Below are 21,863 nucleotides of genomic sequence, written 5' to 3' on the forward strand. Positions count from 1 at the left end.
GTAGAAACTTATCGCCAGCTTGTTTGTTTGGTTGGAGCTTCAGTTCTTGTTTGCTTTGTAGAATTCTGAGTTAGACTGTAGGTTATCTCCACTTTTAGCTTTGCCAGGGTGTGGAAATATGTCCTCTGAGTATCTAGGTGTTCTGGCAAATCGCAGGTGAACAAAGACTTAAAATAATTAAAAATTTTTTTTATTAAAATAAGAGATAAAAATAAGTCTTCACACTAGACTAAATTCATTTTATTTTCAGAAGTGGGCTATTTCAAGGTAGTTTTTGTGTGAAAAAAAATGGTTTAATAATGCTCAGAGTTAGGTCACTGTACTTGTTCTCTGCCACACTTTCTCAGCTTTCTCAGGATGTTAGTCACATTTTTATTGGGATACTATTTTCATTTCATTAATCAACTCTGATGTATAAAATTAATCTGTAATTATCAAATGTTTTATATCAGGCATTCCAATGATGTGGCTGTTTTTAACAACAACCTGTTTGATTTGTGGAACTTTAAATGCTGATAAACTCTTTAATTTGGAAAAAGAAGCGAATCCTGAAGTGTGGATGAATACTGTAAGTCATGGAAAATTCCAAAGAACACCAAATAAAGCAGATAATAGGTTATGAAATTATTAAAAGTCCTGCTAGAGCTGAAAATCTCTGCTAAGAAAACAGATAAAACAGGCTATTTTTAAAAAAATGTTTTTTTTATTAATTTCAGAGAGGAAGGGAGAGGGAGAGAGATAGAAACATCAATGATGAGAGCAAATCATTGATCTGCTGCCTCCTTCATGCCCCCTACTGGGGACCAAGCCTGCAACCCAGGCAGGTGCCCTTGACTGGAACTGAACCCAGGACCCTTCAGTCCACAGGCCAATACTCTATCCACTGAGCCAAACCAGCTAGGGCTAAAACAGGTGATTTTTAACATTTCTCCGAAAGTCAAGCTAGGTTGGCCTGCTCTTTTGGCTGAATAAATAATACTTTCTAGTCATGCAAAGCAGAACTGTATTTTTACAGACAACTTATATTTTTAATAATATTAAGAACTTATATTTTAAGCCACCTAGATGATATTTATAACTGCCCTCTATTGGGCTATGATCTTATTATCTTTAAACCAAGAAGGATCTCAAAGACAATTGACTTGAGAATATAGTTTGTCAAAAGAATGGGTCGATGCTAAATATTATCTCCCCCCACTAAAGAAATGTCAATAGTAGACATTTTCTAATATTCTACTTATTTTTTATCAATACTTTATTAATAAATTAATTTTACAGTTACCTGGGGCTATAGATTACAGGTAATTCACCCTGATAAGTTTACAACAGATACTTTGTTCTAGTTTCTTTTGATACCCGTTCTAGAACATGTTTAGCTAATGCCTGTGTTTTCACTGGCCAGAGTGAAGTCATCACCTATAATGGCTACCCCAGTGAAGAGTATGAAGTTGTCACTCAAGATGGGTACATCCTCAGCATCAACAGAATTCCTCACGGGCGAAGAGATACTGGGAGTGCAGGTACAAGTTGTGCCCCTCCCGATAAAGATTGGATATGCCTAAAATTCAGTGCTGGTTTTTCTTTAAGAGAGTGACTGATATATCAAACATTTTTTGAATTTTGCATTAGTCTTTAAATGGTTAGCAGGGAGTCTCATTCTTTTCTAATTCTCAGAAGACTGACAAGAACCTAAAAATACGAAGGGTGAAACTGATCTTGTTGACAGCAACTAGGCTTGCTTGTTAGGGTGTAAAGGCAAAGGTGGAGCCTACGTTTTGTAAGCTCATTACTGATTTTCCAGGTGATAAACTTCTGTATTCCAAGAAAGTGGATTTCCTCACTGTTGGAAAGAAATTTGCTGGGTTGTAGAAAGTTGGTTGTGTCGTGCCCCAAAAGAGTATCTCTGGCCCTCACTAGAATCAATAGACCACCCTCTTCATGATGAAAGTTCAACTTAAATGATTGGCGTTTCTGAAACTTCTTCCAGGAAAGAAAACTTTAACATTCACACATGCTCTGATCTAAGAGACCTATGGTTTGTGGAATGAAAGGGCATGGTGTTAATATGGCCTTGTTCTAGAATGAGGAGCCAGCTGTGCACAAGCAGAGGGGGGACTAGAACTGCAAAACCTCTAAAGAGGGAGAGAGAAGAGCAAGCAAAATCTCTGCAAAGCCTCAGTGACCTCTCTGCATCATCTCTCTTACCATACACATTCAGAGCAGCTATAATCTTGTTGTTCGATACTTTCTCCCTCTCAGAAAGAAATTTGTAATTCAAGAGTTTTTTAAAAGTGGGGGGGGGGGGAGTGTGATGTGAGTGGGATTACCTGACAGAACATGAGACACCTAGTTAAAGTTGAATTTCATAAACAACAAGCAGGCTTTCATATATGTCTCACTTGAGTATATAGAACTCAGATGAAAAAGTTATTCATTGTTTTATTCAAATTTAATAGGGCCCCCAGGTCTTTTTCTTTATCACTTTTGTTTGTTTGTTTTTGGCTAAATCTGGCAACCAAATCTCTCTCAGGAGTGGGGAAGAGGGGACTATGAAATACAAAAGGAGAAAACTTTTTCAAGGAAAGGTTTTGCTTCAGGAGGGAGAATTTGGGAAGATTTGGAATTAAACTTTATTTATCAGGCATATCGCTTCTAGCAAACCTATGAGGTCAATACTATTAATAGTTATTTTACCAATGATGAAACTGAGGCAATCAGGTTATGAAATAGACTTGAAGTCACACAAATAGCAAGTGACAGAACCAGGATCCAACCCCAGGCCACCTGACTCCAGAGCCTGTGCTCCTAACAATTATAGGCCTTTAGAAACATGTCACCCTGGTCCTTCTCATCTCCCCCAGTGAATACTCTATGCATTGGGAATTTGAGAGTTGGCAGAGGGGGGGTTGAGCTGATTTTACTCTTATAATTTTCAAATGTTCTCCCGTGGGTGGAGGCTGGGTGTTTGGTTAGAAGCTTGGTGAGAAATTAGTGATTGTCGATTTACACTCACCCCCTCTTCCTCCCTAAAGGAAGGACTGGAAGAGGCATAGGACTCCATTAAACGTGATCACTTCCATGTCACTGAAAGCCACACCCAGAAGATATGTAAATATGAAATCATAGAGCATAGCAGTTACAAGCACATGCTTTGGCATGAAATAGAACCCAGCTTGAGTCCTGACTCAGTACCTTGTTAGCTGGGTTACCCCTTGGGTAATTATCTTAAGTCTTAGTTTCCACACCTGTGCAATGAGGATCCTCAAAATAGTAACTAACTTATAGAGTTATTGTAAGAATTTAATAGGCTCGAGCATGTCAGTCAATGGCCATAACACCAGGTACAAAGTATTTGCTCAAGAAATTTGCTTTGTGATCATAAAGTTCTACACTAATGACGGAAAAAGTGAATGGTGTTTTTGGTTTTTGCTTTTTCTGGTGTGGTGTGTGTGTGTGTGTGTGTGTGTGTGTGTGTGTGTGTGCATGCACATTTCTATCATGTTCCTGAGATGCGCTATTTATCATAAATTATTTTCTTATTATCTACCTATCACTGTTCTCTCTCCTTTCCTCCCTCACTTCAGGTCCCCGGCCAGTAGTGTACATGCAGCATGCCCTGTTTATAGACAATTCCTCCTGGCTTAAGAATTATGCCAATGGAAGCCTTGGGTTCATTCTCGCAGATGCAGGTTACGATGTCTGGATGGGGAACAGTCGGGGGAACATTTGGTCAAGAAAACACAAAACACTGCCAGTGACTGAAGAAGAATACTGGGCCTTTAGGTAAACTGTGTCAAGTTTGAGACAATTTTGAATATAATAGTGTGAATATTAATAATAATCTATGATCATTGAAGTCACAGTTCCTTGTAGTTCCTACTAACATCTCAAAAGTCAGAAACAGCAAGAAGCTTTGATTTCCACTGGTTCTCCCATAGTCAAATTATATCATTTTAATAAGATTATTTTAACATCCAGTGCTATACATTAAAAGTATGTCCCAAAGGGCAGCACAGGAATTCTTATGACCAATGTGTGCAGTCAATCCACATCTATCTAGTGCCTAATGTATGCACTATTCTAGGCTCTGAGCATTCAATAGTGAACAATGTCCCTGCCCTCACAACCTTCTATTCATTCTAGTGCTGCTAATACAAGTCCTTTCTCTTGGACAGCCAATCAGTTTCACAACGATGTGTATCAGTACTAGATTTTTTTTAGAGAAACTATGGTTGGAATTTTATAGAATACTATTTTTTTGTTTTGTTTTTAAATATATTTTTATGAATTTCTGAGAGGAAGAGAGAGAGAGAGGGAGAGAGAAACATCAATGATGACAGAGAATCATTGATTGACTGCCTTCTGCCCACAACCCAGGCATGTGTCCTGACCACCGGGAATTGAACTGTAACCCCCAGGGTTCATAGGTTGATGTTCAACCACTGAGCCATGCAGGCCAGGCTAGAATACCATTTTAGAAAATTCTAATTTGAGATCTTTAAAACTTGTTAATGGGCAATGGGAAGGAATCTTTTGATATGATGAGAGTTTCTTTTAGTGAAAGTGTTGCTGGGGTCACCAGAGGACAAGCTGGTGCCCACCGTAGGCTTTCCTTCACGGGCCTACGCTCACTGTCACATGCAAAGTAATGAAATATTCAGAATCCACTGGCAGGTTGAGAAGAAAGGAAGGATAGAATAAATTGTTAGAGTCAGAGCTTTCGAGCAGTGTGGCGAACATTGGGAAATATTTTGTGTCACTGGTCCTTGGCTGGGAGCTAGGATCTTGTTTACTGTAAGGTATCACAACTCCCATACTTGGGAGTATCAACCTATATATTTCCTCACATGTTGTTTATTAAAACAGTCCTCTAAATCATGGAGTACCTGACTCAACTAAATGTTATGTACCAATTGTTCTCCTGTATCAATACTAGCTGAACTGGTACTGTAAGATTTTGGTATATGTTGAATATATATTCCTTTATATAGACAGAAATGTTAATGACAGCAACAACTAATTGCAGCCAGAGTTATTTCTTTAATACTATCCAACCCTTATGACTTCCTTATAGCAGGTGCTATCATGTTCATTTCACAGATAAGAAAACTCAAGCTTAGAGAATTTAAGTAACTGATCAAAAGCTAGTACATGCTAGAATCATGATTTACAACCAATTCTGTTTCCAAAATGGGGCAATTCAAATGACCCTGAGAGTCTTAAGTTCCGGGGGCAGGGGGGAGGGGGAGGTATAAAGGAGTGGCATGTGAACTAGATTGGGTTGGGGGAAGGGAAGTGAAGCAAACACAATGGAAGGGAGTGAAGAGGAGAAATGATAAAACTGAACTTCAGATACTATACACAAGTCTTGAAATCATTCCTGTTATTAGAAAGTAATCCATGTGTATACAGTGAACTAAAGCTACAATAGCCTACATGTAACTGGATAAATAATGAAATATACACCAAATAAATGTAAAAAAATGTGATCAAATGCTCCGAGTTTCAAACTTAGTTGGGAGTATTTATAAGACCCTGTTTTATTTTGCAGTTTTGATGAAATGGCCAAATATGATCTCCCGAGCATAATAGACTTCATTGTAAATAAAACTGGGCAGGAGAAGTTGTATTTTGTTGGACATTCACTTGGCACTACAATAGGTATGTTTACAAAGGTCAATGTTTTACAAGGGTCAGAGTCTTGTAAGAGTTCACCTTTAAACTGGAACAGAGTTACTTCCATTAATAATGTCCTTAATTCTCTGTCCTGTTCTTAGCACATAATCCCAGTGCCCTAAGTGGCTATAAACCTGAATTTCAGAGACTGTACGTGGGCCAAATATTCCCTTCATTTCTGATCATAACTACACATTTGTAATAGTGATGTAATTTCCCAGAATAATATGTACCCCAAATCCAAAGAAGTATCCAAAGATAAGTTTCTAGACATCCTCTGAGCTGACAATGTAAAGCCTAATGACATAAAATAATCCCCGAAGAATATAATCATACCTTCCTCACAACCCACACTGGATTTTAAAAAATAAATAAAAAGGAGGAGCTTATATTTATATTTGAACAAATTGAAAAGATATGATCATTGTTTGAGTTGTAATATGAAAGCTTACTATAATAAATCAAGTGGGCTTATCTATTTAGTGTATAATATAATATGGAATATCAATTAAATGTAAGAACTATGTAGTGTTTTTTTAAAGTCCAAGGCCCTGCTCTTTGAAAACATGCTTTTTAATAATTTTCTATCTTTTTTTGGGGGTAGGAGGGATCAATAATCTAGTTCCAAATAAAAATGTAGAGGGATCCATACAGTTAAAAATGTGAATTTGCTAGTGATCTTCCACTGAAGTTTTCTATTTTAAGAGATTGAGTTACGTTAAAACTATTTAAGTATGGGTGAAACTGTGCAAGAGACAGTAAACATTCTTACAGTAGTCTCCATTATTATCAATAGAAAATATATATTTATCAGTGCTTTATATTGATCAGCAGTTTACAAGCTTAGAACAGGCAGTGAGCATCAGAGGGCATATATAAGGACATCAAAGAACTAATCGGAGACTCGCTTCCCCCCCTCCCCCAACTGCCACTAACAAGTAAATAATTATACTATCAAAGCTAACATTTATTGAACATTTACTGGGTTTAGGACCCTGTGTTTAGGAACTTTCCCAAAATATCTCCCTTTGAAACTTTCTATTATTATTTCTATCTCCCAGAAGAGGAAACATAAATTCAAAGAAATTAAGTGGATTGCTCGAGGTCTCTGAGCACGTAAGAGGCAGAACACAGATTCAAACCACATAGGTTAGACTTCATCCATGAGGTGCTTAGGCTTTGGATGGAGCAGGAATGACGAGTGGAGTTTAGAAAAGTGAGTAGGACTTTTATAGGATACTAGAGGCCCAATGCACAAAATTCATGCACGGGGGAAGAGGGGTAGTGTGTGTCTCTCAGCCCACCCTGCACCTTCTCCAATCCGGGACCCCTCAAGGGATGTCTGACTGCCCGTTTAGGCCCAATCCCATCCCTTTCACAATCCAGGACTGCTGGCTCCCAACCACTCGCCTGCCTGCCTGCCTGATTGCCCCTAACCGCTTCTGCCTGCCAGCCTGATCAACCCCTAACCACTCCCCTGCCAGCCTGATCAACACCTAACTGCTCCCCTGCCAGCCTGATTGCCCCTAACTGCCCTCCCCTGCTGGCCCGGTCACCCCTAACTTCCCTCCCTTGCCAGCCTGGTCGCCCCTAACTGCCCTCCCCTGCCGACCTGGTCGCCCTCAACTGCCCTCCCCTGCAGGCCTGGTCCCCCCCCCACAATTGCCCTCCCCTGCTGGCCATCTTGTGTCCACATGGGGGCAGCCATCTTGTTTGTTGGAGTGATGGTCAATTTGCATATTATCTCTTTATTAGATAGGATGCTCTTATATGTGCTCTTCAAAGAAAACAGAAATTTTGATCATCAGTGATCTTTATTGCATTCAGGGCATACAATTTTTTAGTGAGTATTATTTACATACTAGGCAGAGCAATTTTGATTTTGTGGGAAAGGCCCACTGTTTGCAAGGCACTTAGCTACCAAGGCCCCAACTCATCTATAATAATAAAAGGGTAATATGCTAATTAGACCAGATGTCTTCCAGACATCATTCAGACGTCCTTCCTGATGAAGCTGAGGTGGAGGGAAGCCAGCCAGTCCCGGGTGCCAGCGGGCAGCTTGAGGGAAGCCAGCCCTGGTCCTGGGTGCCAGCGGGAAGCTGGTGCCGGCAGCTGGGGGAAGGAAGGCCTACTCTTGCACGAATTTTTGTGCATTGGGCTTCTAGTTAAGTGATAATAAGGCTCCCGAGTCAGTATGGCCAACAAAAATCCTATAGAAATCTTCTAGGAAGAAGTATTATGCCTGTTTCAGAGTCTTTGTATCAACTGATACAAAGTCAGCTTTTTTTTTTTTTGTCCAGGACAGTTTCAATAAGAATCAGGGGGGAATAAAAAAGCTTCTGCTATGGCAGTGATGGTGAACCTATGACATGCGTGTCAGCACTGACACGCATAGCCATTTCTGATGACACGTGGCCGCTGAGGCGGCCGCATGCCGAGGAGGAAACATTTGCAAAATAATGTTTTTTCCTCAAAATGACACACTACCCGAGTTATGCTCAGTTTTTTGGCAAAGTTTGACACACCAAGCTCAAAAGGTTGCCCATCACTGTGCTATGGAAACACACATATACACACACACACATACACACACACACACACACACACACACACACACACGCAATAGAGGGTGGCCAAGAAGGCACCTTGGAGAACCAAAATACACAGAAACTCCACAGAGCTTCTTCTGTGTAGTGCTGATCTCCTCACCCTCACAGGGCTAGCAATGGGTGCAATGCTATTACTTAAAGATCAGAGCAAATGGCACCTGGTTCTTCCTGGGACCATAGGGGACCGAGGAAAATCCCCTTCTCTCTTGAAAGCAGGAAACCAATTCTGGAGGGTTGGTAAGCATCGGTGAGGCAGTGGGAGCAATGAAATCTCATTCCACTGTGAGAAAGAAAAACTGGAATAACTCGATGATACTGCTTAGAAAGGCCTTCTTTGTCAGTCACCTCCCAGGAACTGATTCTTTACTTCTGGAAGCTCTGGACTCATTCTAGCACCTCAGTGTTGGGGGCAAAATGACAATATTGCCAGCAGTTTCTCCAAGCTTTGAAAGTGAGGTTGTCCATAGTCACTTGCCAGTAGCAGCTTATCCCTCACTTTCCCCACCCAGTTACACTGTCCAGGATTTAAAAAAAGGAAAAAGAAAAAAAGGAGACTTGAGAGCAGAGAGGACTGAAGGCAGATTCTCTTTGCAGAATAACTCAGAAGAGTCTCCCAATTCATTCCCAAGATCATGGCAATAGAAGGATTAAAATGACAAGAGTCCCTACCTTATAGAGACATTGTGCATTTCTCATTTTTACAAGAGTGCCTTGTCTCCTGTTCTCTCAGGGTTTGCAGCCTTTTCCACCATGCCTGAAGTGGCTCGGAGAATCAAAATGAATTTTGCCTTGAGTCCTGTGGTCTCATTCAAATATCCCAAGGGTATTTTTACCAGTTTTTTTCTACTTCCAAGTTCTGCAATCAAGGTAGGCTCCCCATTTCACCAAAATGTATTTGAGGCTCTAATTTTGGGTCATAGATACTCATTATTTTAAAGTTTGTGATGAAGTAAAAGTAGGACGTTTAGATGAAATCTGTGGAAACCAGAATCTGCAACCAGGTGCTTATTTGTGTGTGTAAGAGTCTGTACCACACTATCTACAGCTGTCATATACAAGTTACTATACTCAGTCATTAACAGACCTGACTATATATCAGAACTGATAGCTGTGCTGAGTGCTATGTCAGCTTAAAATCCATTCACGTTTTCTTGTTCCATTCTTGTTCCACTGGGCAGGTCAATGAACTTGCAATGTCCAAATGGAAGACATTTTTCTAGTTTCATATGGTCACTGACATCCTGACTTTGATGTGAAATGTGAATAAAATAATTCTTCCCATATGGCAACTTGTTCTAATTTACTAAAACTATGATTATAAAGCTTAATTGTCTTACAACTCAATTATTTCTTCAAATATTTATTGGTTATTTTCCAAGAATTGGAAAAGCAGTTTGATTGCTAATTGTGAATTTGGAATTTTATCCATTTAAATTATTTTTCTATTTGCTTTTTGTCTCTTTGAAAAGGTCATTGGCACAATGAACATAGTATTTTACCAAGATTGCACCTTAAATTTGGGGTGAAGGATAAAATCAATTTTGGTCAAAGTGAAGTCAAGGAGACCAATCAGGGTATCTCAGTAATTCATATATAAGAGGAGGCCCTGGTTTATGGTGGAGTAATAGATATAGAAAACCATTGTTTGTTGAGCTAAGACAGGGAAGAATTTCCATAGGGCCTAATGATTGGTTTGATAAAAGTTTGATTGTATTATCTACTTGAGCTCAAGTGATGTAACTTCCCTTTTGTGTGGTTGATAGTTCTATTGCAAAGTGTATTGATATCAGTTTTGGATGTTTCCTACATTTGAACAGATTGAGCAGACAAATTAGTTAAATTCAGAGATAGACACATCTACCACCAGTTTTGCAGATCTATTGCTTTGCCTACAAAGATTGGGTCTGAGGCAAATATTGTCCCTGGCTTATCTGTTTCATATCCCCTACTGTTAAGTTTCCTGCCACTGTACGTCCCATTCCCTGACCTCGCCTGCCACTTGATAATATCTGTTGCCCAGAGAAGCTCCAGTCCTCTCATCAGAGATTCCCCACCCAATCTTATTTTCCCAAGCCCTAGACGTTTTAACATGCCACCTCCCTTTCTGTCCAGTGGCACCCTCTCTTTGGTACACCATTCTCTACTTTTCAGCATAAGAGCTAGCTAATCTGGGACACTCCTAGAAAAACAATGTGCACATGGGTAATAGGGAAAATCCTACTTTTCCTTCTTATTCAAGGCAATATTTAACCTTAAGGAGAAATATTCTGCCTTTCTTGCCAATTAATGAGATATTAAAAATGAAGTCAACTACTGATTTACAGACTACAATGAGAGAATACAGAGAAGCTTCACCATGAAGACGCAAATTTGGGGTTGAGGGTCCTTACTGCAATCTCCTTATAAATTACGTCTAGTGATCTTCCCTGGGTGCAGATGGATTCATAAGTATCATAGTTCCTTTGCCTGAACGACTTGGTCTTCTTGACTGCAACAGCAAATACAAATTGATCCTCAAGAATCCTTATTTCTGGGATGATGAGAATGTCAAAAAGTTTGGAAACAATTCTTGAAAATAACCTTTTTTTTTTATTTTTACAGAAATTGTTTGGTACCAAAGGTGTCTTTTTAGCGGATCAGTCAGAGAAGCCAGCTTTTGTCACAATCTGCAACAATAAAATATTATGGGTGCTATGTCGTGAAGTAATGGACTTATGGGCAGGATTCATCAGGAACAATCTGAATATGGTATGTATAAGGTATGGGACCATTGGATGTTTTGAGAAATTCCAGCTTTCCTTTGATTTAGTTTGATGTATCTATTACTCTGCATAAATTAATATGGTATTCTAAGCCCTTAAATACAGAGATTTGCTATGCATAGATTAGAAATTCAATAGACCATGAATGTGAAGACTGGGGAAAAGAATAAATAAATAAACTGATCAAGTTTAGGAAAATGAATGTTCCACAATAGGTAGTAGTTTCACATGTTCATAATCAGCCACCACTTACTACAGTGAGTTTGATCTTACAATTAATATAGTGCATTAAAAATAAAATCCTCTCTAATAAAATGGTAATATGCAAATTAACCATCACTCCGCTACATAAGCCACGCCCACCAGCCAATCAGGGCCCACCAGCCATGCCACGCCCACCAGCCAATCAGGGCGAGTATGCAAATTAACCCCAATCCAAGATGGCTACAGCCACAGAGAGCAAGGTTTCCCAGGTAACAGAGGAAGCCAAGCTTTCCATAGCCATTGCAGGCCTAAGCCTCCACTCAAGCTACAAACTTTCAATTATAGAAGGTAAACAAATTCAAACAAATGGCGGCAGAATGGAGCTTGAGAGAGTAGGCCAGGGTTGCCGCCGGCAACAGGGGAAACAAAGCTTTCCGCACACCCTAGCCGGGCTCACCCGCTTAAGGCTACAAAGTTTCAATTGTAGAAGGTGAATTAACTGCCACAGAAATGGCTGCCGCCCCACCCCGGAGGAAGCAGCAGGCTTGGCTCCGCTCCAGGCTACAAAGTTTCAATTGTAGAAGGAAAATAAATCCCAGATACCAGGGCCTCTGCTTGGGTTGCCAGGGGGCTTGGCCGGCCTGCAAACCACCACAGGCCCCTCGCTCAGGCCGCCCCACGCCCCAAGGGAACCCCACCCTGATCTGGGACATCCTTCAGGGCAAACCAGCTGGCCCCCACCTCTGTACCAGGCCTCTATCCTATCTAATAAAAGAGTAATATACAGATTGATCATCACTGCAACACACAATATAGCTGCCCCCATGTGGTCAAAGATCCTGCCCCCATGTGGACACAAGATGGCCACTACAAGATGGCCAGCAGGGGAGGGGAGGGCAGTTGGGAGGCACCCGGCCTGCAAGGGAGGGCAGTTGAGAGGGACCAGGCTTGCAAGGGAGGGCAGTTGGAGGTGATCAACCCTGCAGGAGAGGGCAGTTAGGGGTGACCAGGCCGGCAGAGGAGGGCAGTTGGAGGTGATGAACTCTGCAGGAGAGGGCAGTTAGGGGTGACCAGGCTGGCAGAGGAGGGAAGTTGGGGGCAAACAGGCTGGCAGGGGAGCAGTTAAGCATCAACCAGGCTGGCAGCAGAGTGGTTAGGGGGTGATCAGGCTGGCAGGCAGAAGCGGTTAGGGGCAATCAGGAAGGCAGGCAGGCAAGCAGTTGGGAGCCAGCAGTCCTGGATTGTGAGATGGATGTCCGACTGCCCGTTTAGGCCCGATCCTACCAGGATCGGGCCTAAACGGGCAGTCGGACATCCCTCCAGGAGTCCCAGATTGGAGAGGGTACAGGCTGGGCTGAGGGACAACCCCCCGCCGTGCACGAATTTCGTGCACCGGGTTTCTAGTCCTAGAATAAAACTGAAACTCATAGACACAGACAGACAACAAACAGCATGATGGTTACCAGAGGGAAGGGGGAAGGAGGGGTAGTAAAGGGTAAAGGGGGTCAAATATATGGTGACAGAAGATGATTTGACTTTGGGTGGTGGGCACACAATGCAACATACAGTTCATGTATCATAGAAATGTACATTTGAAACCTACTTGACCCTATTACCCAATGTCACTTCAATAAATTTAATAAAATTTTTAAAAATAACATAAAATAAAATTCTCGAAAAGAAGTGAAGCACATATAAGCATTGAACTTACTTTGTGTGTGCCCTCACATGTTGGATGACTCTGGCCTCAAATAAAACTCATCACTTAACTTAGAACTTAAAAGACAGAATGGAATGGAGAAGGAATCCCTTTTCTCTGAAGAAGCAGCAGTCCTGTTTCATCAACTCTTTGTTTCCTGTTATTGAGAATTCAAGGAGGAGGAGGAGGAGGAGGAGTTGGCATCTGCAGAGGAGTTTGGTTGGATAGTTATCTCTGTCATATTCCAAACGGCAGCCAAATGAGACTGTGACAGTAAAGCTAGTCCCAAACACTTGTCTGTCAACCCACCCTAACTCCTCTTTGTTAAGAAGCTAAGTTGTGTTAGACCAAAAACCATGAGGAACCATTGTTCAGAGCCTACTTATTCAAAAGTAAAGATTTTTAATAGTTCCCTTGGTTAGTTTTATGATATTCTCAGATATAAAATTATGATTACTATTGTATCTCTATAATGTCATCTCTATAATGTTTACAAAGATCGAAGTACAGTGCACATAGAAATGATGGTTTATTGGCTTTTCTTTTATAATATTTTATTTTATCTTCACAAGAGCCAACCAAATTGGTAGCATGATTTTCATTATCTTCATTTAGTAGATGACAATACAGAAACTCAGAGATGTTAAGTAACTTGCCCAAAGTCACAAAGATTATCATTAACAGAGTTAGATCCTGAAGTCCAGGTGGTTTTGATCTACTGATCTGCGATAGCGTGTCTAGGCACATGCACCTACCACCACTTCCACTTGCACATTGCACCTTTCCTCCATGATGTCCATTCTTGCTTCTTCTACTTCAAAGGAAACAAATTATCTTATAGTTTCAGAGCTGATGCAGGTTTGCTCTCAAGCAACCTATGCCACTGGTCAGCCCATAGTTCACTCATGTTCAAGTGTCTGACAAAAATTCAGACTTATCTAGATGATTCACATAGATATTTTCAAACCCCCCAGTATTTGTTTACTAAGTTTTAGCTCAACTGTTTTTTTTGTGTTTGAAAGGCATAGTTTATTTCTGTGGGTGATTCTTGCTGTAACATGTGGTTTATTTCCCTTCAGAGTCGGATGGACGTGTACATGTCACACTCTCCCACTGGATCGTCAATACAGAACATCCTGCATATAAAGCAGGTAGTGACTGTCATGGAAAACCATTCCCATCCCTATTTTCATTATATGTGAAAGGACAGAGTTAACAGGTCTCCTCTAAGAACCTTACCAGCTGGCTTCCATTTGCCCTTGTCACCATCTTCAATGGTCTGATTTCCCTGGGTTTTAAGAGAAATGACAAAATACGGTGCAGAACAAGTAGGTAACATAAATAATTCCCATCTTAAATCAGAGCTTGTAAGAGAGGCCCTGAGCTAAAGCAAGAGGTAAGCTGGGAAAATCTCAGGAATCTGAGCCTTCCCGGGAGAGAGAAATATGACTTCTCCCTATTGAGTTTTGGTTTTCCATTAGCTTATCCTACAAACCATAGGAGATCACTTCTCTCTCTCTCTCTCTCTCTCTCTCTCTCTCTCTCTCTCTCTCTATCGTTTTTCATAGTAAAAATGTATTTCCATCTTTCTACTGGTCTAGAAGCCTTATTTTCTTTCCAGTGTGCAGTGTTTTTCTAAGATTTGCTGTTAACATTAATGATTCTTATTCTGAATATTATATTACTAAAAAAACCCCACACATTTATTTCAGCTTTACCGATCTGATGAATTCAGAGCTTATGACTGGGGAAGTGAAGCTGAGAACATGCGTCACTACAATCAGGTGAGTTATTCAGAATGCCCCCAGAAGGGTGGTTTTGAGACATTGTAAAAATAAATTGAGAGTGAGAAGAATCCTGCCTGGCAATTGGTGGTATTCACATGGATAGATAGAGCTTTTTGAAAATTTTGTGATTGTAATATGTATTCATTGTGAAAAATCTAGGGGGGGGGGGGAAAGAAGCATATGCTAAGGAAATTAAATAATTTATAATCCCTCTACCCAGTGATAGCTAGATATATCAATATTTTGTTGCATTCATTCCAGTCTTCTCAGCATCACTGATCTTATACAACTTTTAGTATTTCTTTTATTTATGGTTATAGCAAGACATAACCAATGTTACTGAGGTGTTTTTGTTTTTAACATCATCTTAATGGCTGCATACTAGTGAAAATTGTTTTTACAAAAATCTACACAAATTTACAGAGTAAATGAATACACATTTCTTGATACTAACAGCAAGAATTGGGATACAACATGAACATTAAAAGAGCATTATCCACCATGAAGACTTGTCTTAAAGCATCTTTCTCCTAACTTTACACATCCAAATTGATAGATTCCTTTGGCCTTCCTGTGCTTTAACCAATGTTGTTGCCATCATTTCTTTTCTCAAAGTCAGGGGCTGGGCTTCTCTGTTTGAACTAAACCCATTAAATTAAAAATTTCCAATGTTTTCCAAGACTGACATATTTAAAGCTATTCTTAGTGCAAACCCACATTAATTAGGTTGTTTCTGAGCATCAAAACAGTCAATCAGACCAGTTATTTCTCAATAATATATTGAATTGTTAGATAAATGATTCTCCTAGCTTTTAAGACAACTATAAGAGCTATGCATATTTTTATTATTTTTATCTGCTTGGTTATGGTGTTATTTACATACAGTAAAATTCACTGATCTTACAAGTGCAATTCAATGAACTTTGACAAATATATTCATTTGTGTAACCACAACACAATCAAGATACTATAGAACATTTCTATTACCCAAAAACTTTTCTCCTACCACTCAAACTATGTATATTCACAAATGCTTAGAAAAGGGTCAGAAAAAAAACAAACAAATACTACCTAACAAATGTTAAAGTTATCCTCAAAGAGGGGAGGAAAGAAAGGGTGAAGTAAATGGAGATAATGGAGTAAAGGAGGCTCTATTTTGGATTTTACATACTTCTGCTGTCATCCATTATTTTTATTAATCGGGTTATATATTGTTTATTTTTTTAACATCTATTTTTATTGATTTCAGAGAGGAAGTGAGAGGGAGAGAGAGATAGAAACATCAGTTATGAGGAAGAATCATTGATTGGCTGCCTCTTGCATGCACCCCACTGGGGATCAGGCCTACAACCTGGGCATGTGCCCTGATCGGGAATCTAACCATGACCTCCTGGTTCATAGGTCGATGCTCAACCACTGAGTCATGCCAGCTGGGTTATATTGTTACTTTTAAAAGAAAATGGAACAAAATATATCACAAGTTCTTTTTTTCAGCTTTATTAATGTAAAATCAGCAAATGAAATTTTAAGATTGAAGTGTACAACTGATAAGTATGTGATAGTGTAAATGTCCTTAGAATTTATCCAGGCTGATCCTCTTTTATTTGTGTGTGATTTTAGATCATTTTGAAACAGAAATTTCAGGGGTAAATAGGACAGGTTTAGGAAATTTCAGAAATTTTGGAAATGAAGGGGACCTTGGAGGAAGCACAGGGTTGCAGAGCAGCAGAAGGTATATTTCCATAGACTAGAAAAGCTGAAAAGGTACATTTCCATAGAATGAGGAAGCTGGGAACAGCAAAAGGTCTATATTTATAAAACAAAGAGAAGGAAGCCCTTCATCCAGAAGCAGAAGAAGAAAGCCCAGTGGGAATAGGAAAACAATAAGGAATGAGGGGGGGGGGGGGGGGACTTCACATGTCCCATGTGAGGTTCAACCTTTGAGCCCAGGGGTTAGTATAGTAACCAATCTAAGGGAAGAGTGGCCAATCAATATCGAGGCACCAGGATCTGCAGCCTTTATAAGCCATAGGGAAAAGGAACTCAGTGGGACCCTTTCCCCCTCCCTACCTGGGAGTCCATTCTGTGGGACTCTTTCCCTCTCCCCATGTGGGAGTCTGTATTTGTTCTTCAATAAATCTCCACCTTTGCTATACCACTTTCTGTCCGTGGATTCATTCTTCGATTCCGGCAGACAAAGAATCCGGGTTCCAGTCCAAAAATTCCTTTTCAATTTGAAGTCAATTTTTATTACATTCTAATTTTATCAGTTTGCCCTCTTCTTAAGTTTCCAGCACAGTCTCTGTGCCTACTCTATGTTTTTTCAAGAATAAGAGGATTAACCCATGCAAGCCCCATGAGGGTAGGGATTACCTTCTCTTTTGTTCACCAATGTTTTCTCACCTAGCAGAGCACCTGGCGTTTACGGAGCCCTCAATATTTATTTGTTGCATGAATAAAGTTTCTTAACCTCTCTCTTACCATCTGAAAATGTCTCTGTCCCCTTGATTCTAGCCTTCTTTTCTCTCTCAGAAAATGAAGAGCTTCTTATTTTCCAAGTTCACAAGCATGTGCCCTTGACCCTCATCTCTTTTCATCCCTTCTTCACTCTTACTCCTTTTATTCTCTTAAAGGAGCTCCCATACCTCGTGAAAAACAAACAGTGACTATAGTTTCCTTGCAACTTACTCCCCTAACTTGGACTTTGTGACGCAATGATCTCTGATTTTTTTTTCCTTTATATCTGCTCTATTTGTCCTCTACACTGGCCACTCTCTGTTTCCCACCACTGTCCAACTGTCAGCATCTCCCCAAGATTCTTAACATCTCTATACTAATATCTCTCTTCCTTGGAGAATTTAGCCACCTCCAGAACTTTAACTCTCCTTCTGTGGACCATCCATATTGCTTGACTAGATTTTTTCAAGAACTATCCTTTCTTCAAGTCATTTCACAAACTCATGTTCATACAGCCCTCTTACGACAGAGCTCTGAGAAATGAACCTGCTTTGTCCCAAAAATATCTGAAACATGTCCAAATACCCTAGCCTGGCATTTAGACCTTGACTGTCTGTCTCCAATCTTATATCCTACAATATTCTTTCAAAGATTTTCTCCTCTGGGTATACACTGGACAGCTTGCCATTCCTGACCATGACTTACAGGCTCTTCCTGCCTCCTTAGGAAGCCCTCCCACCCTCTTTCCTGTCTGTCAAATTTCAACCGTCGCTCAAGAGTCATCTCAAATGACTTCTTTGTATATGAAGCCTCCAACTGGAAATAACTTCTTCTTTGTCTTCAATTCATTGTCTTTATAGTGTTTTATAACATTTAACATACCCTATTTTGCACACAAATGTTTGTTTGGTTATCTTGCCTTGTTTCTTCAAACTCCTGAAGATAAGAAGCATTGCATGTTTCCTTCCTATTTCCCTCAGTGAACAATTGACTTGGTAGATGTTGATTTGGTAGCCTCTCTACTTATTTGAATTCAGCTGTTTCTGTGAGGAGCTTCCTCTCATGAATGTCCTTTCTTTCTCCCCCATAGAGTCGTCCCCCACTGTATGACTTGACTGCCATGACAGTGCCTACTGCTATTTGGGTTGGTGGAAATGATGTCCTTGTAACAATCCAGGATGTGGCCAGGATACTCCCCCAGATCAGGAATCTCCATTACTTCCAGCTATTGCCAGATTGGAACCACGTTGATTTCATCTGGGGCCTTGATGCTCCTGAACGGGTGTACAGTAAAATCCTAGATTTGATGAAGACATGTCCCTAACTGCAATACATCCACTTTTCCATTAAAACTTGCTTTCAACCCCAGGAGGCTTTGGGAAAAAGAATAATCAGCAGTGAGGTCTACTCCAGCATCTCCACATTGTTGATGTTGCTGAATGTGCCCTTGTCAAGGAGTCTCAAGGAGAACATCTTCCAATCAGTGATATCCCACAGATTTTCCACTGGTGATTTGCATTCTTCATGAACAGGGAGGAAGATCTTTCTCCCTGTCTTACTGATTTACCCACATACAGAACCAAACAAGAGACAGAAAGGAAAATTCCTCAAGGCAAGCCTCATGTAGTGCTAAGCATGGAGCAGAATGATCCCTGAACATCCCCATTCTTCCCTAATTGTAAATAGGTTGGTGTTCTCCCAAACTGTAGTCATTCACATTCCTCACTCACCTGTGCCATGTCTGCATGCCACCTATGATACTGCTTATTTACAAGTCTCAAACTCAATTTGTTTATTTATATTAAAAAAAAAAACCTTTTTGGAGCTACTATAAATGGCAGGAAAAGGTACTATTTACCCCAACTTGAAGATAAACATAAACTGTAACAATGAAAAGCAGATAATTGATAATAAAATTCCTAGAGGCCATGACTAGTCAAGACCCCTGTTTTAGAACTGCCTTCTTTTTGTTAAACATGTCCTCTTGATTTGAAAGGGAGATTGACAAATGCTAGAAACAAAGACGTAAACCAGAGTTCGGCTTTCTCCTTGCGCTCAGAAGGTTGAAAGAAATTTGACAGTGAGTCTTTGGTAGGATGTATCATGGCCCCCCAAAGATGTCCTAATTCAAGAAACTAACCCTAACCCTTATATGACAAAAGAGACGTTGCAGATGTGACTAAGTTAAGGTAGTTAAGAAACTTGAGGTGATAAGTGGGCTCAAAGTAATTACAGGGGTCCCCATAAGAGGGAGGCAGGAAAGTCAAAGTCAGAAAATATGACAATGAAACAACAAGAAGCTGGAGTGAGCACTGAGTCAAGGAATGCAGGCCCCCTCTGGAATCTGGAAAAGGGAAGGAAACGGATTCTCCCAGAAGTTTCCATAAAGAATGCAGCCCTACACATTGGTCTTAGATTTCTGATCTTCAGAACTGTAAGAGAATAAACTTATATGATTTTTAAGCCACTAAGTTTCTGGTAATTTGTTACAGCAGACATAGCAAACTAGTATAGGGACTAACTCTCATACTATGTGATTCAATGCTATTTAATACCATACTTGTGTATCAGCTAACATATTTCATAGCCCCTGTGGTGCATCGCCTACACTTGGGGAAACACTGGCCAACAAGTCATCATGGAAAATGGTATACCCATAGACTAAAGCAACTGCAGAATGATTTAGGCCCGAGGCGGTGAAGCTGGTTGCTAAGATGATGGTTGATTATAGGGGAAGCTCTGTGTGGTCAGTGTCCTGCTTCCTCCTCTACCTTGACCTCCCTTTATACTGGGGCATCTGAGCTGAGACACCATTCCTGAATCAGCCCTCCTTCCGCAAATGGACTCTGTGCTGAGGTAGGTCATAGCTATGGTTCTTTCTGCTCTTAAATTTCAGTGCCTTCAAATTAAAATAGGCTTGGGAATATTTTCTTACATTAAAAAAGATTTATTTTGTTTTTGTTCAATTTAGAAAATAGAGAAACTAACAAAGAAAATGATGAGCAATATCATCACCACTAAAAGGAAACTACTTGGTTAATATTTTAATAGATTTCTCTCTGGTCCATTTCTGTTTATGTCCGTTTATAACTTTAAAATATTCAATAAACGCTATTTAGTAACATTCATTTTTCCCCATTAAAATATATTATGAATACTGTTGCATTACCTAGCACAAATGTCTAGATTTGTATTGAGTGAATATATTTGTAATGAGTGAATGGTGCTCTGTTGTAAGAATGAACTAGAATTTATCAAACCACTTCATTCACATGGCTGTTACTGTCGTTTCCAATTTTTCACTCTGGTCCTTTTGTTCACCACGAATGGCTCCTAGAAATAAGTTTCTGAATTTATATTTATTTTTCATACATATTGCCAAATTTTCCATCAGAGAGTTTACATTGAAAAAAAGGGACATTTTTAAAGGGAATTAATTGCAAATTTGAGTGAATAAAAAATGAGATAAATAAGTGGTAACCTTTTTTGGAAAAAAAGCGACAAGAATCTTTTTATTTCATATTTCACGTGATAAGCAAGAGAAAATGCCTGCCTTCCCTTTGACTTGCTCATCTGTTGGAGAAAGAAGAGGCATAAGGAGATGGTCTGGAATCAGACTAACTTCTTAAAGGGGTGGGGGAAAGTAAGGAAATTTTTTCTGAGGGGTATTTAGATGAATGTATCAACTCTTGTGGTGTCAACCTTTTCAGGGTGCAGAAAGCTATAGCAAGTGAACATTCCTCATTATGGCCAAGTGTGGAAGGTCTGTTTCAGACTGCCTGCTTCAGTAAAAGTCTCATGGTACACACTCACTCAACGATAGATCTGATGGTTTAATCAATAAAGACCACCACATTGAATAACCTAAGAAAATTTCTGCTTTGGTTGTCTACACAGCTTGTTAGATGGAAAACTCCAAATAACTCACTTGATTTTGTAATCCAAATAAAACACAATAATTTCAAGAGAGACATCAAAAGTGCTTTATTTGAAGTAATGTCCATCGCTACACATTTCCCCCATCTTTCAAGTAATTTGTGGATACCGTCCCAATAGAACTTTTCTTGTTTTGAGGCAAACCATTCAGAGGCCCAATTTTCCACTTCTTCGTATGTTTTGAAGTGCTGCTCAGAAAGTGCGTGTGCCATCGATCGGAACAAGTGGTAATCTGAGGGAGCAATACAACAAAATAGCATACATATCAAATCGCATATATATCAACGTATGTGTAACTCCATCTATTGAAAAAAATCTGCATTATTAACTGGTACACCTAGTAAAGGGGGACAGTGGTTATTGCTAAGATGTCCCCTGAATACTAATGAGGTGATAGAAGGGCCTCCCTCTTGAGTCTACATTTTCTTTTCATCCCACACTGCCCCAGTTTGGCTTAGCCGTCATCATGCTGAAACTGATCTTAAACATTTGGGCAAGTTGTTTCTTTCTTCTGGGTCTGTTTTTTTTTTTTTTTATTACCATTGACAGACCGGTTTATATTAGTTTCAGGTGTACAACATAGTCATTAGACATTTATATAACTTACGAAATGATCACCCAGATAAGTATAGTCCCCATCTGACACCATACATAGTTATTAGAATATTATTGACTGTATTCCCTACGCTGTACTTTATATCCCCATGACTATTCTGTGACTACCAATTTGTGA

At 39.9% G+C, this 21,863-nt stretch overlaps 1 protein-coding gene across 1 annotated transcript; it reads left to right on the plus strand.

The window, feature by feature from the left end:
- Positions 1–460: 460 nt before the first annotated feature.
- On the plus strand, positions 461–18,518 carry LIPN (lipase family member N; the record flags this gene model as incomplete). Its single annotated transcript, XM_079794100.1, has 9 exons — positions 461–568; positions 1,403–1,520; positions 3,585–3,783; positions 5,552–5,661; positions 9,016–9,152; positions 10,887–11,033; positions 14,030–14,101; positions 14,663–14,734; positions 18,285–18,518. 9 exons carry the CDS (start codon positions 461–463, stop codon positions 18,516–18,518), a joined length of 1,197 nt encoding a protein of 398 aa, XP_079650226.1.
- Positions 18,519–21,863: the final 3,345 nt, after the last annotated feature.

The sequence above is a fragment of the Cnephaeus nilssonii genome (genome assembly GCF_951640355.1).
Source record: "Cnephaeus nilssonii genome assembly, chromosome: 16".
Lineage (NCBI taxonomy): Eukaryota > Metazoa > Chordata > Mammalia > Chiroptera > Vespertilionidae > Cnephaeus > Cnephaeus nilssonii.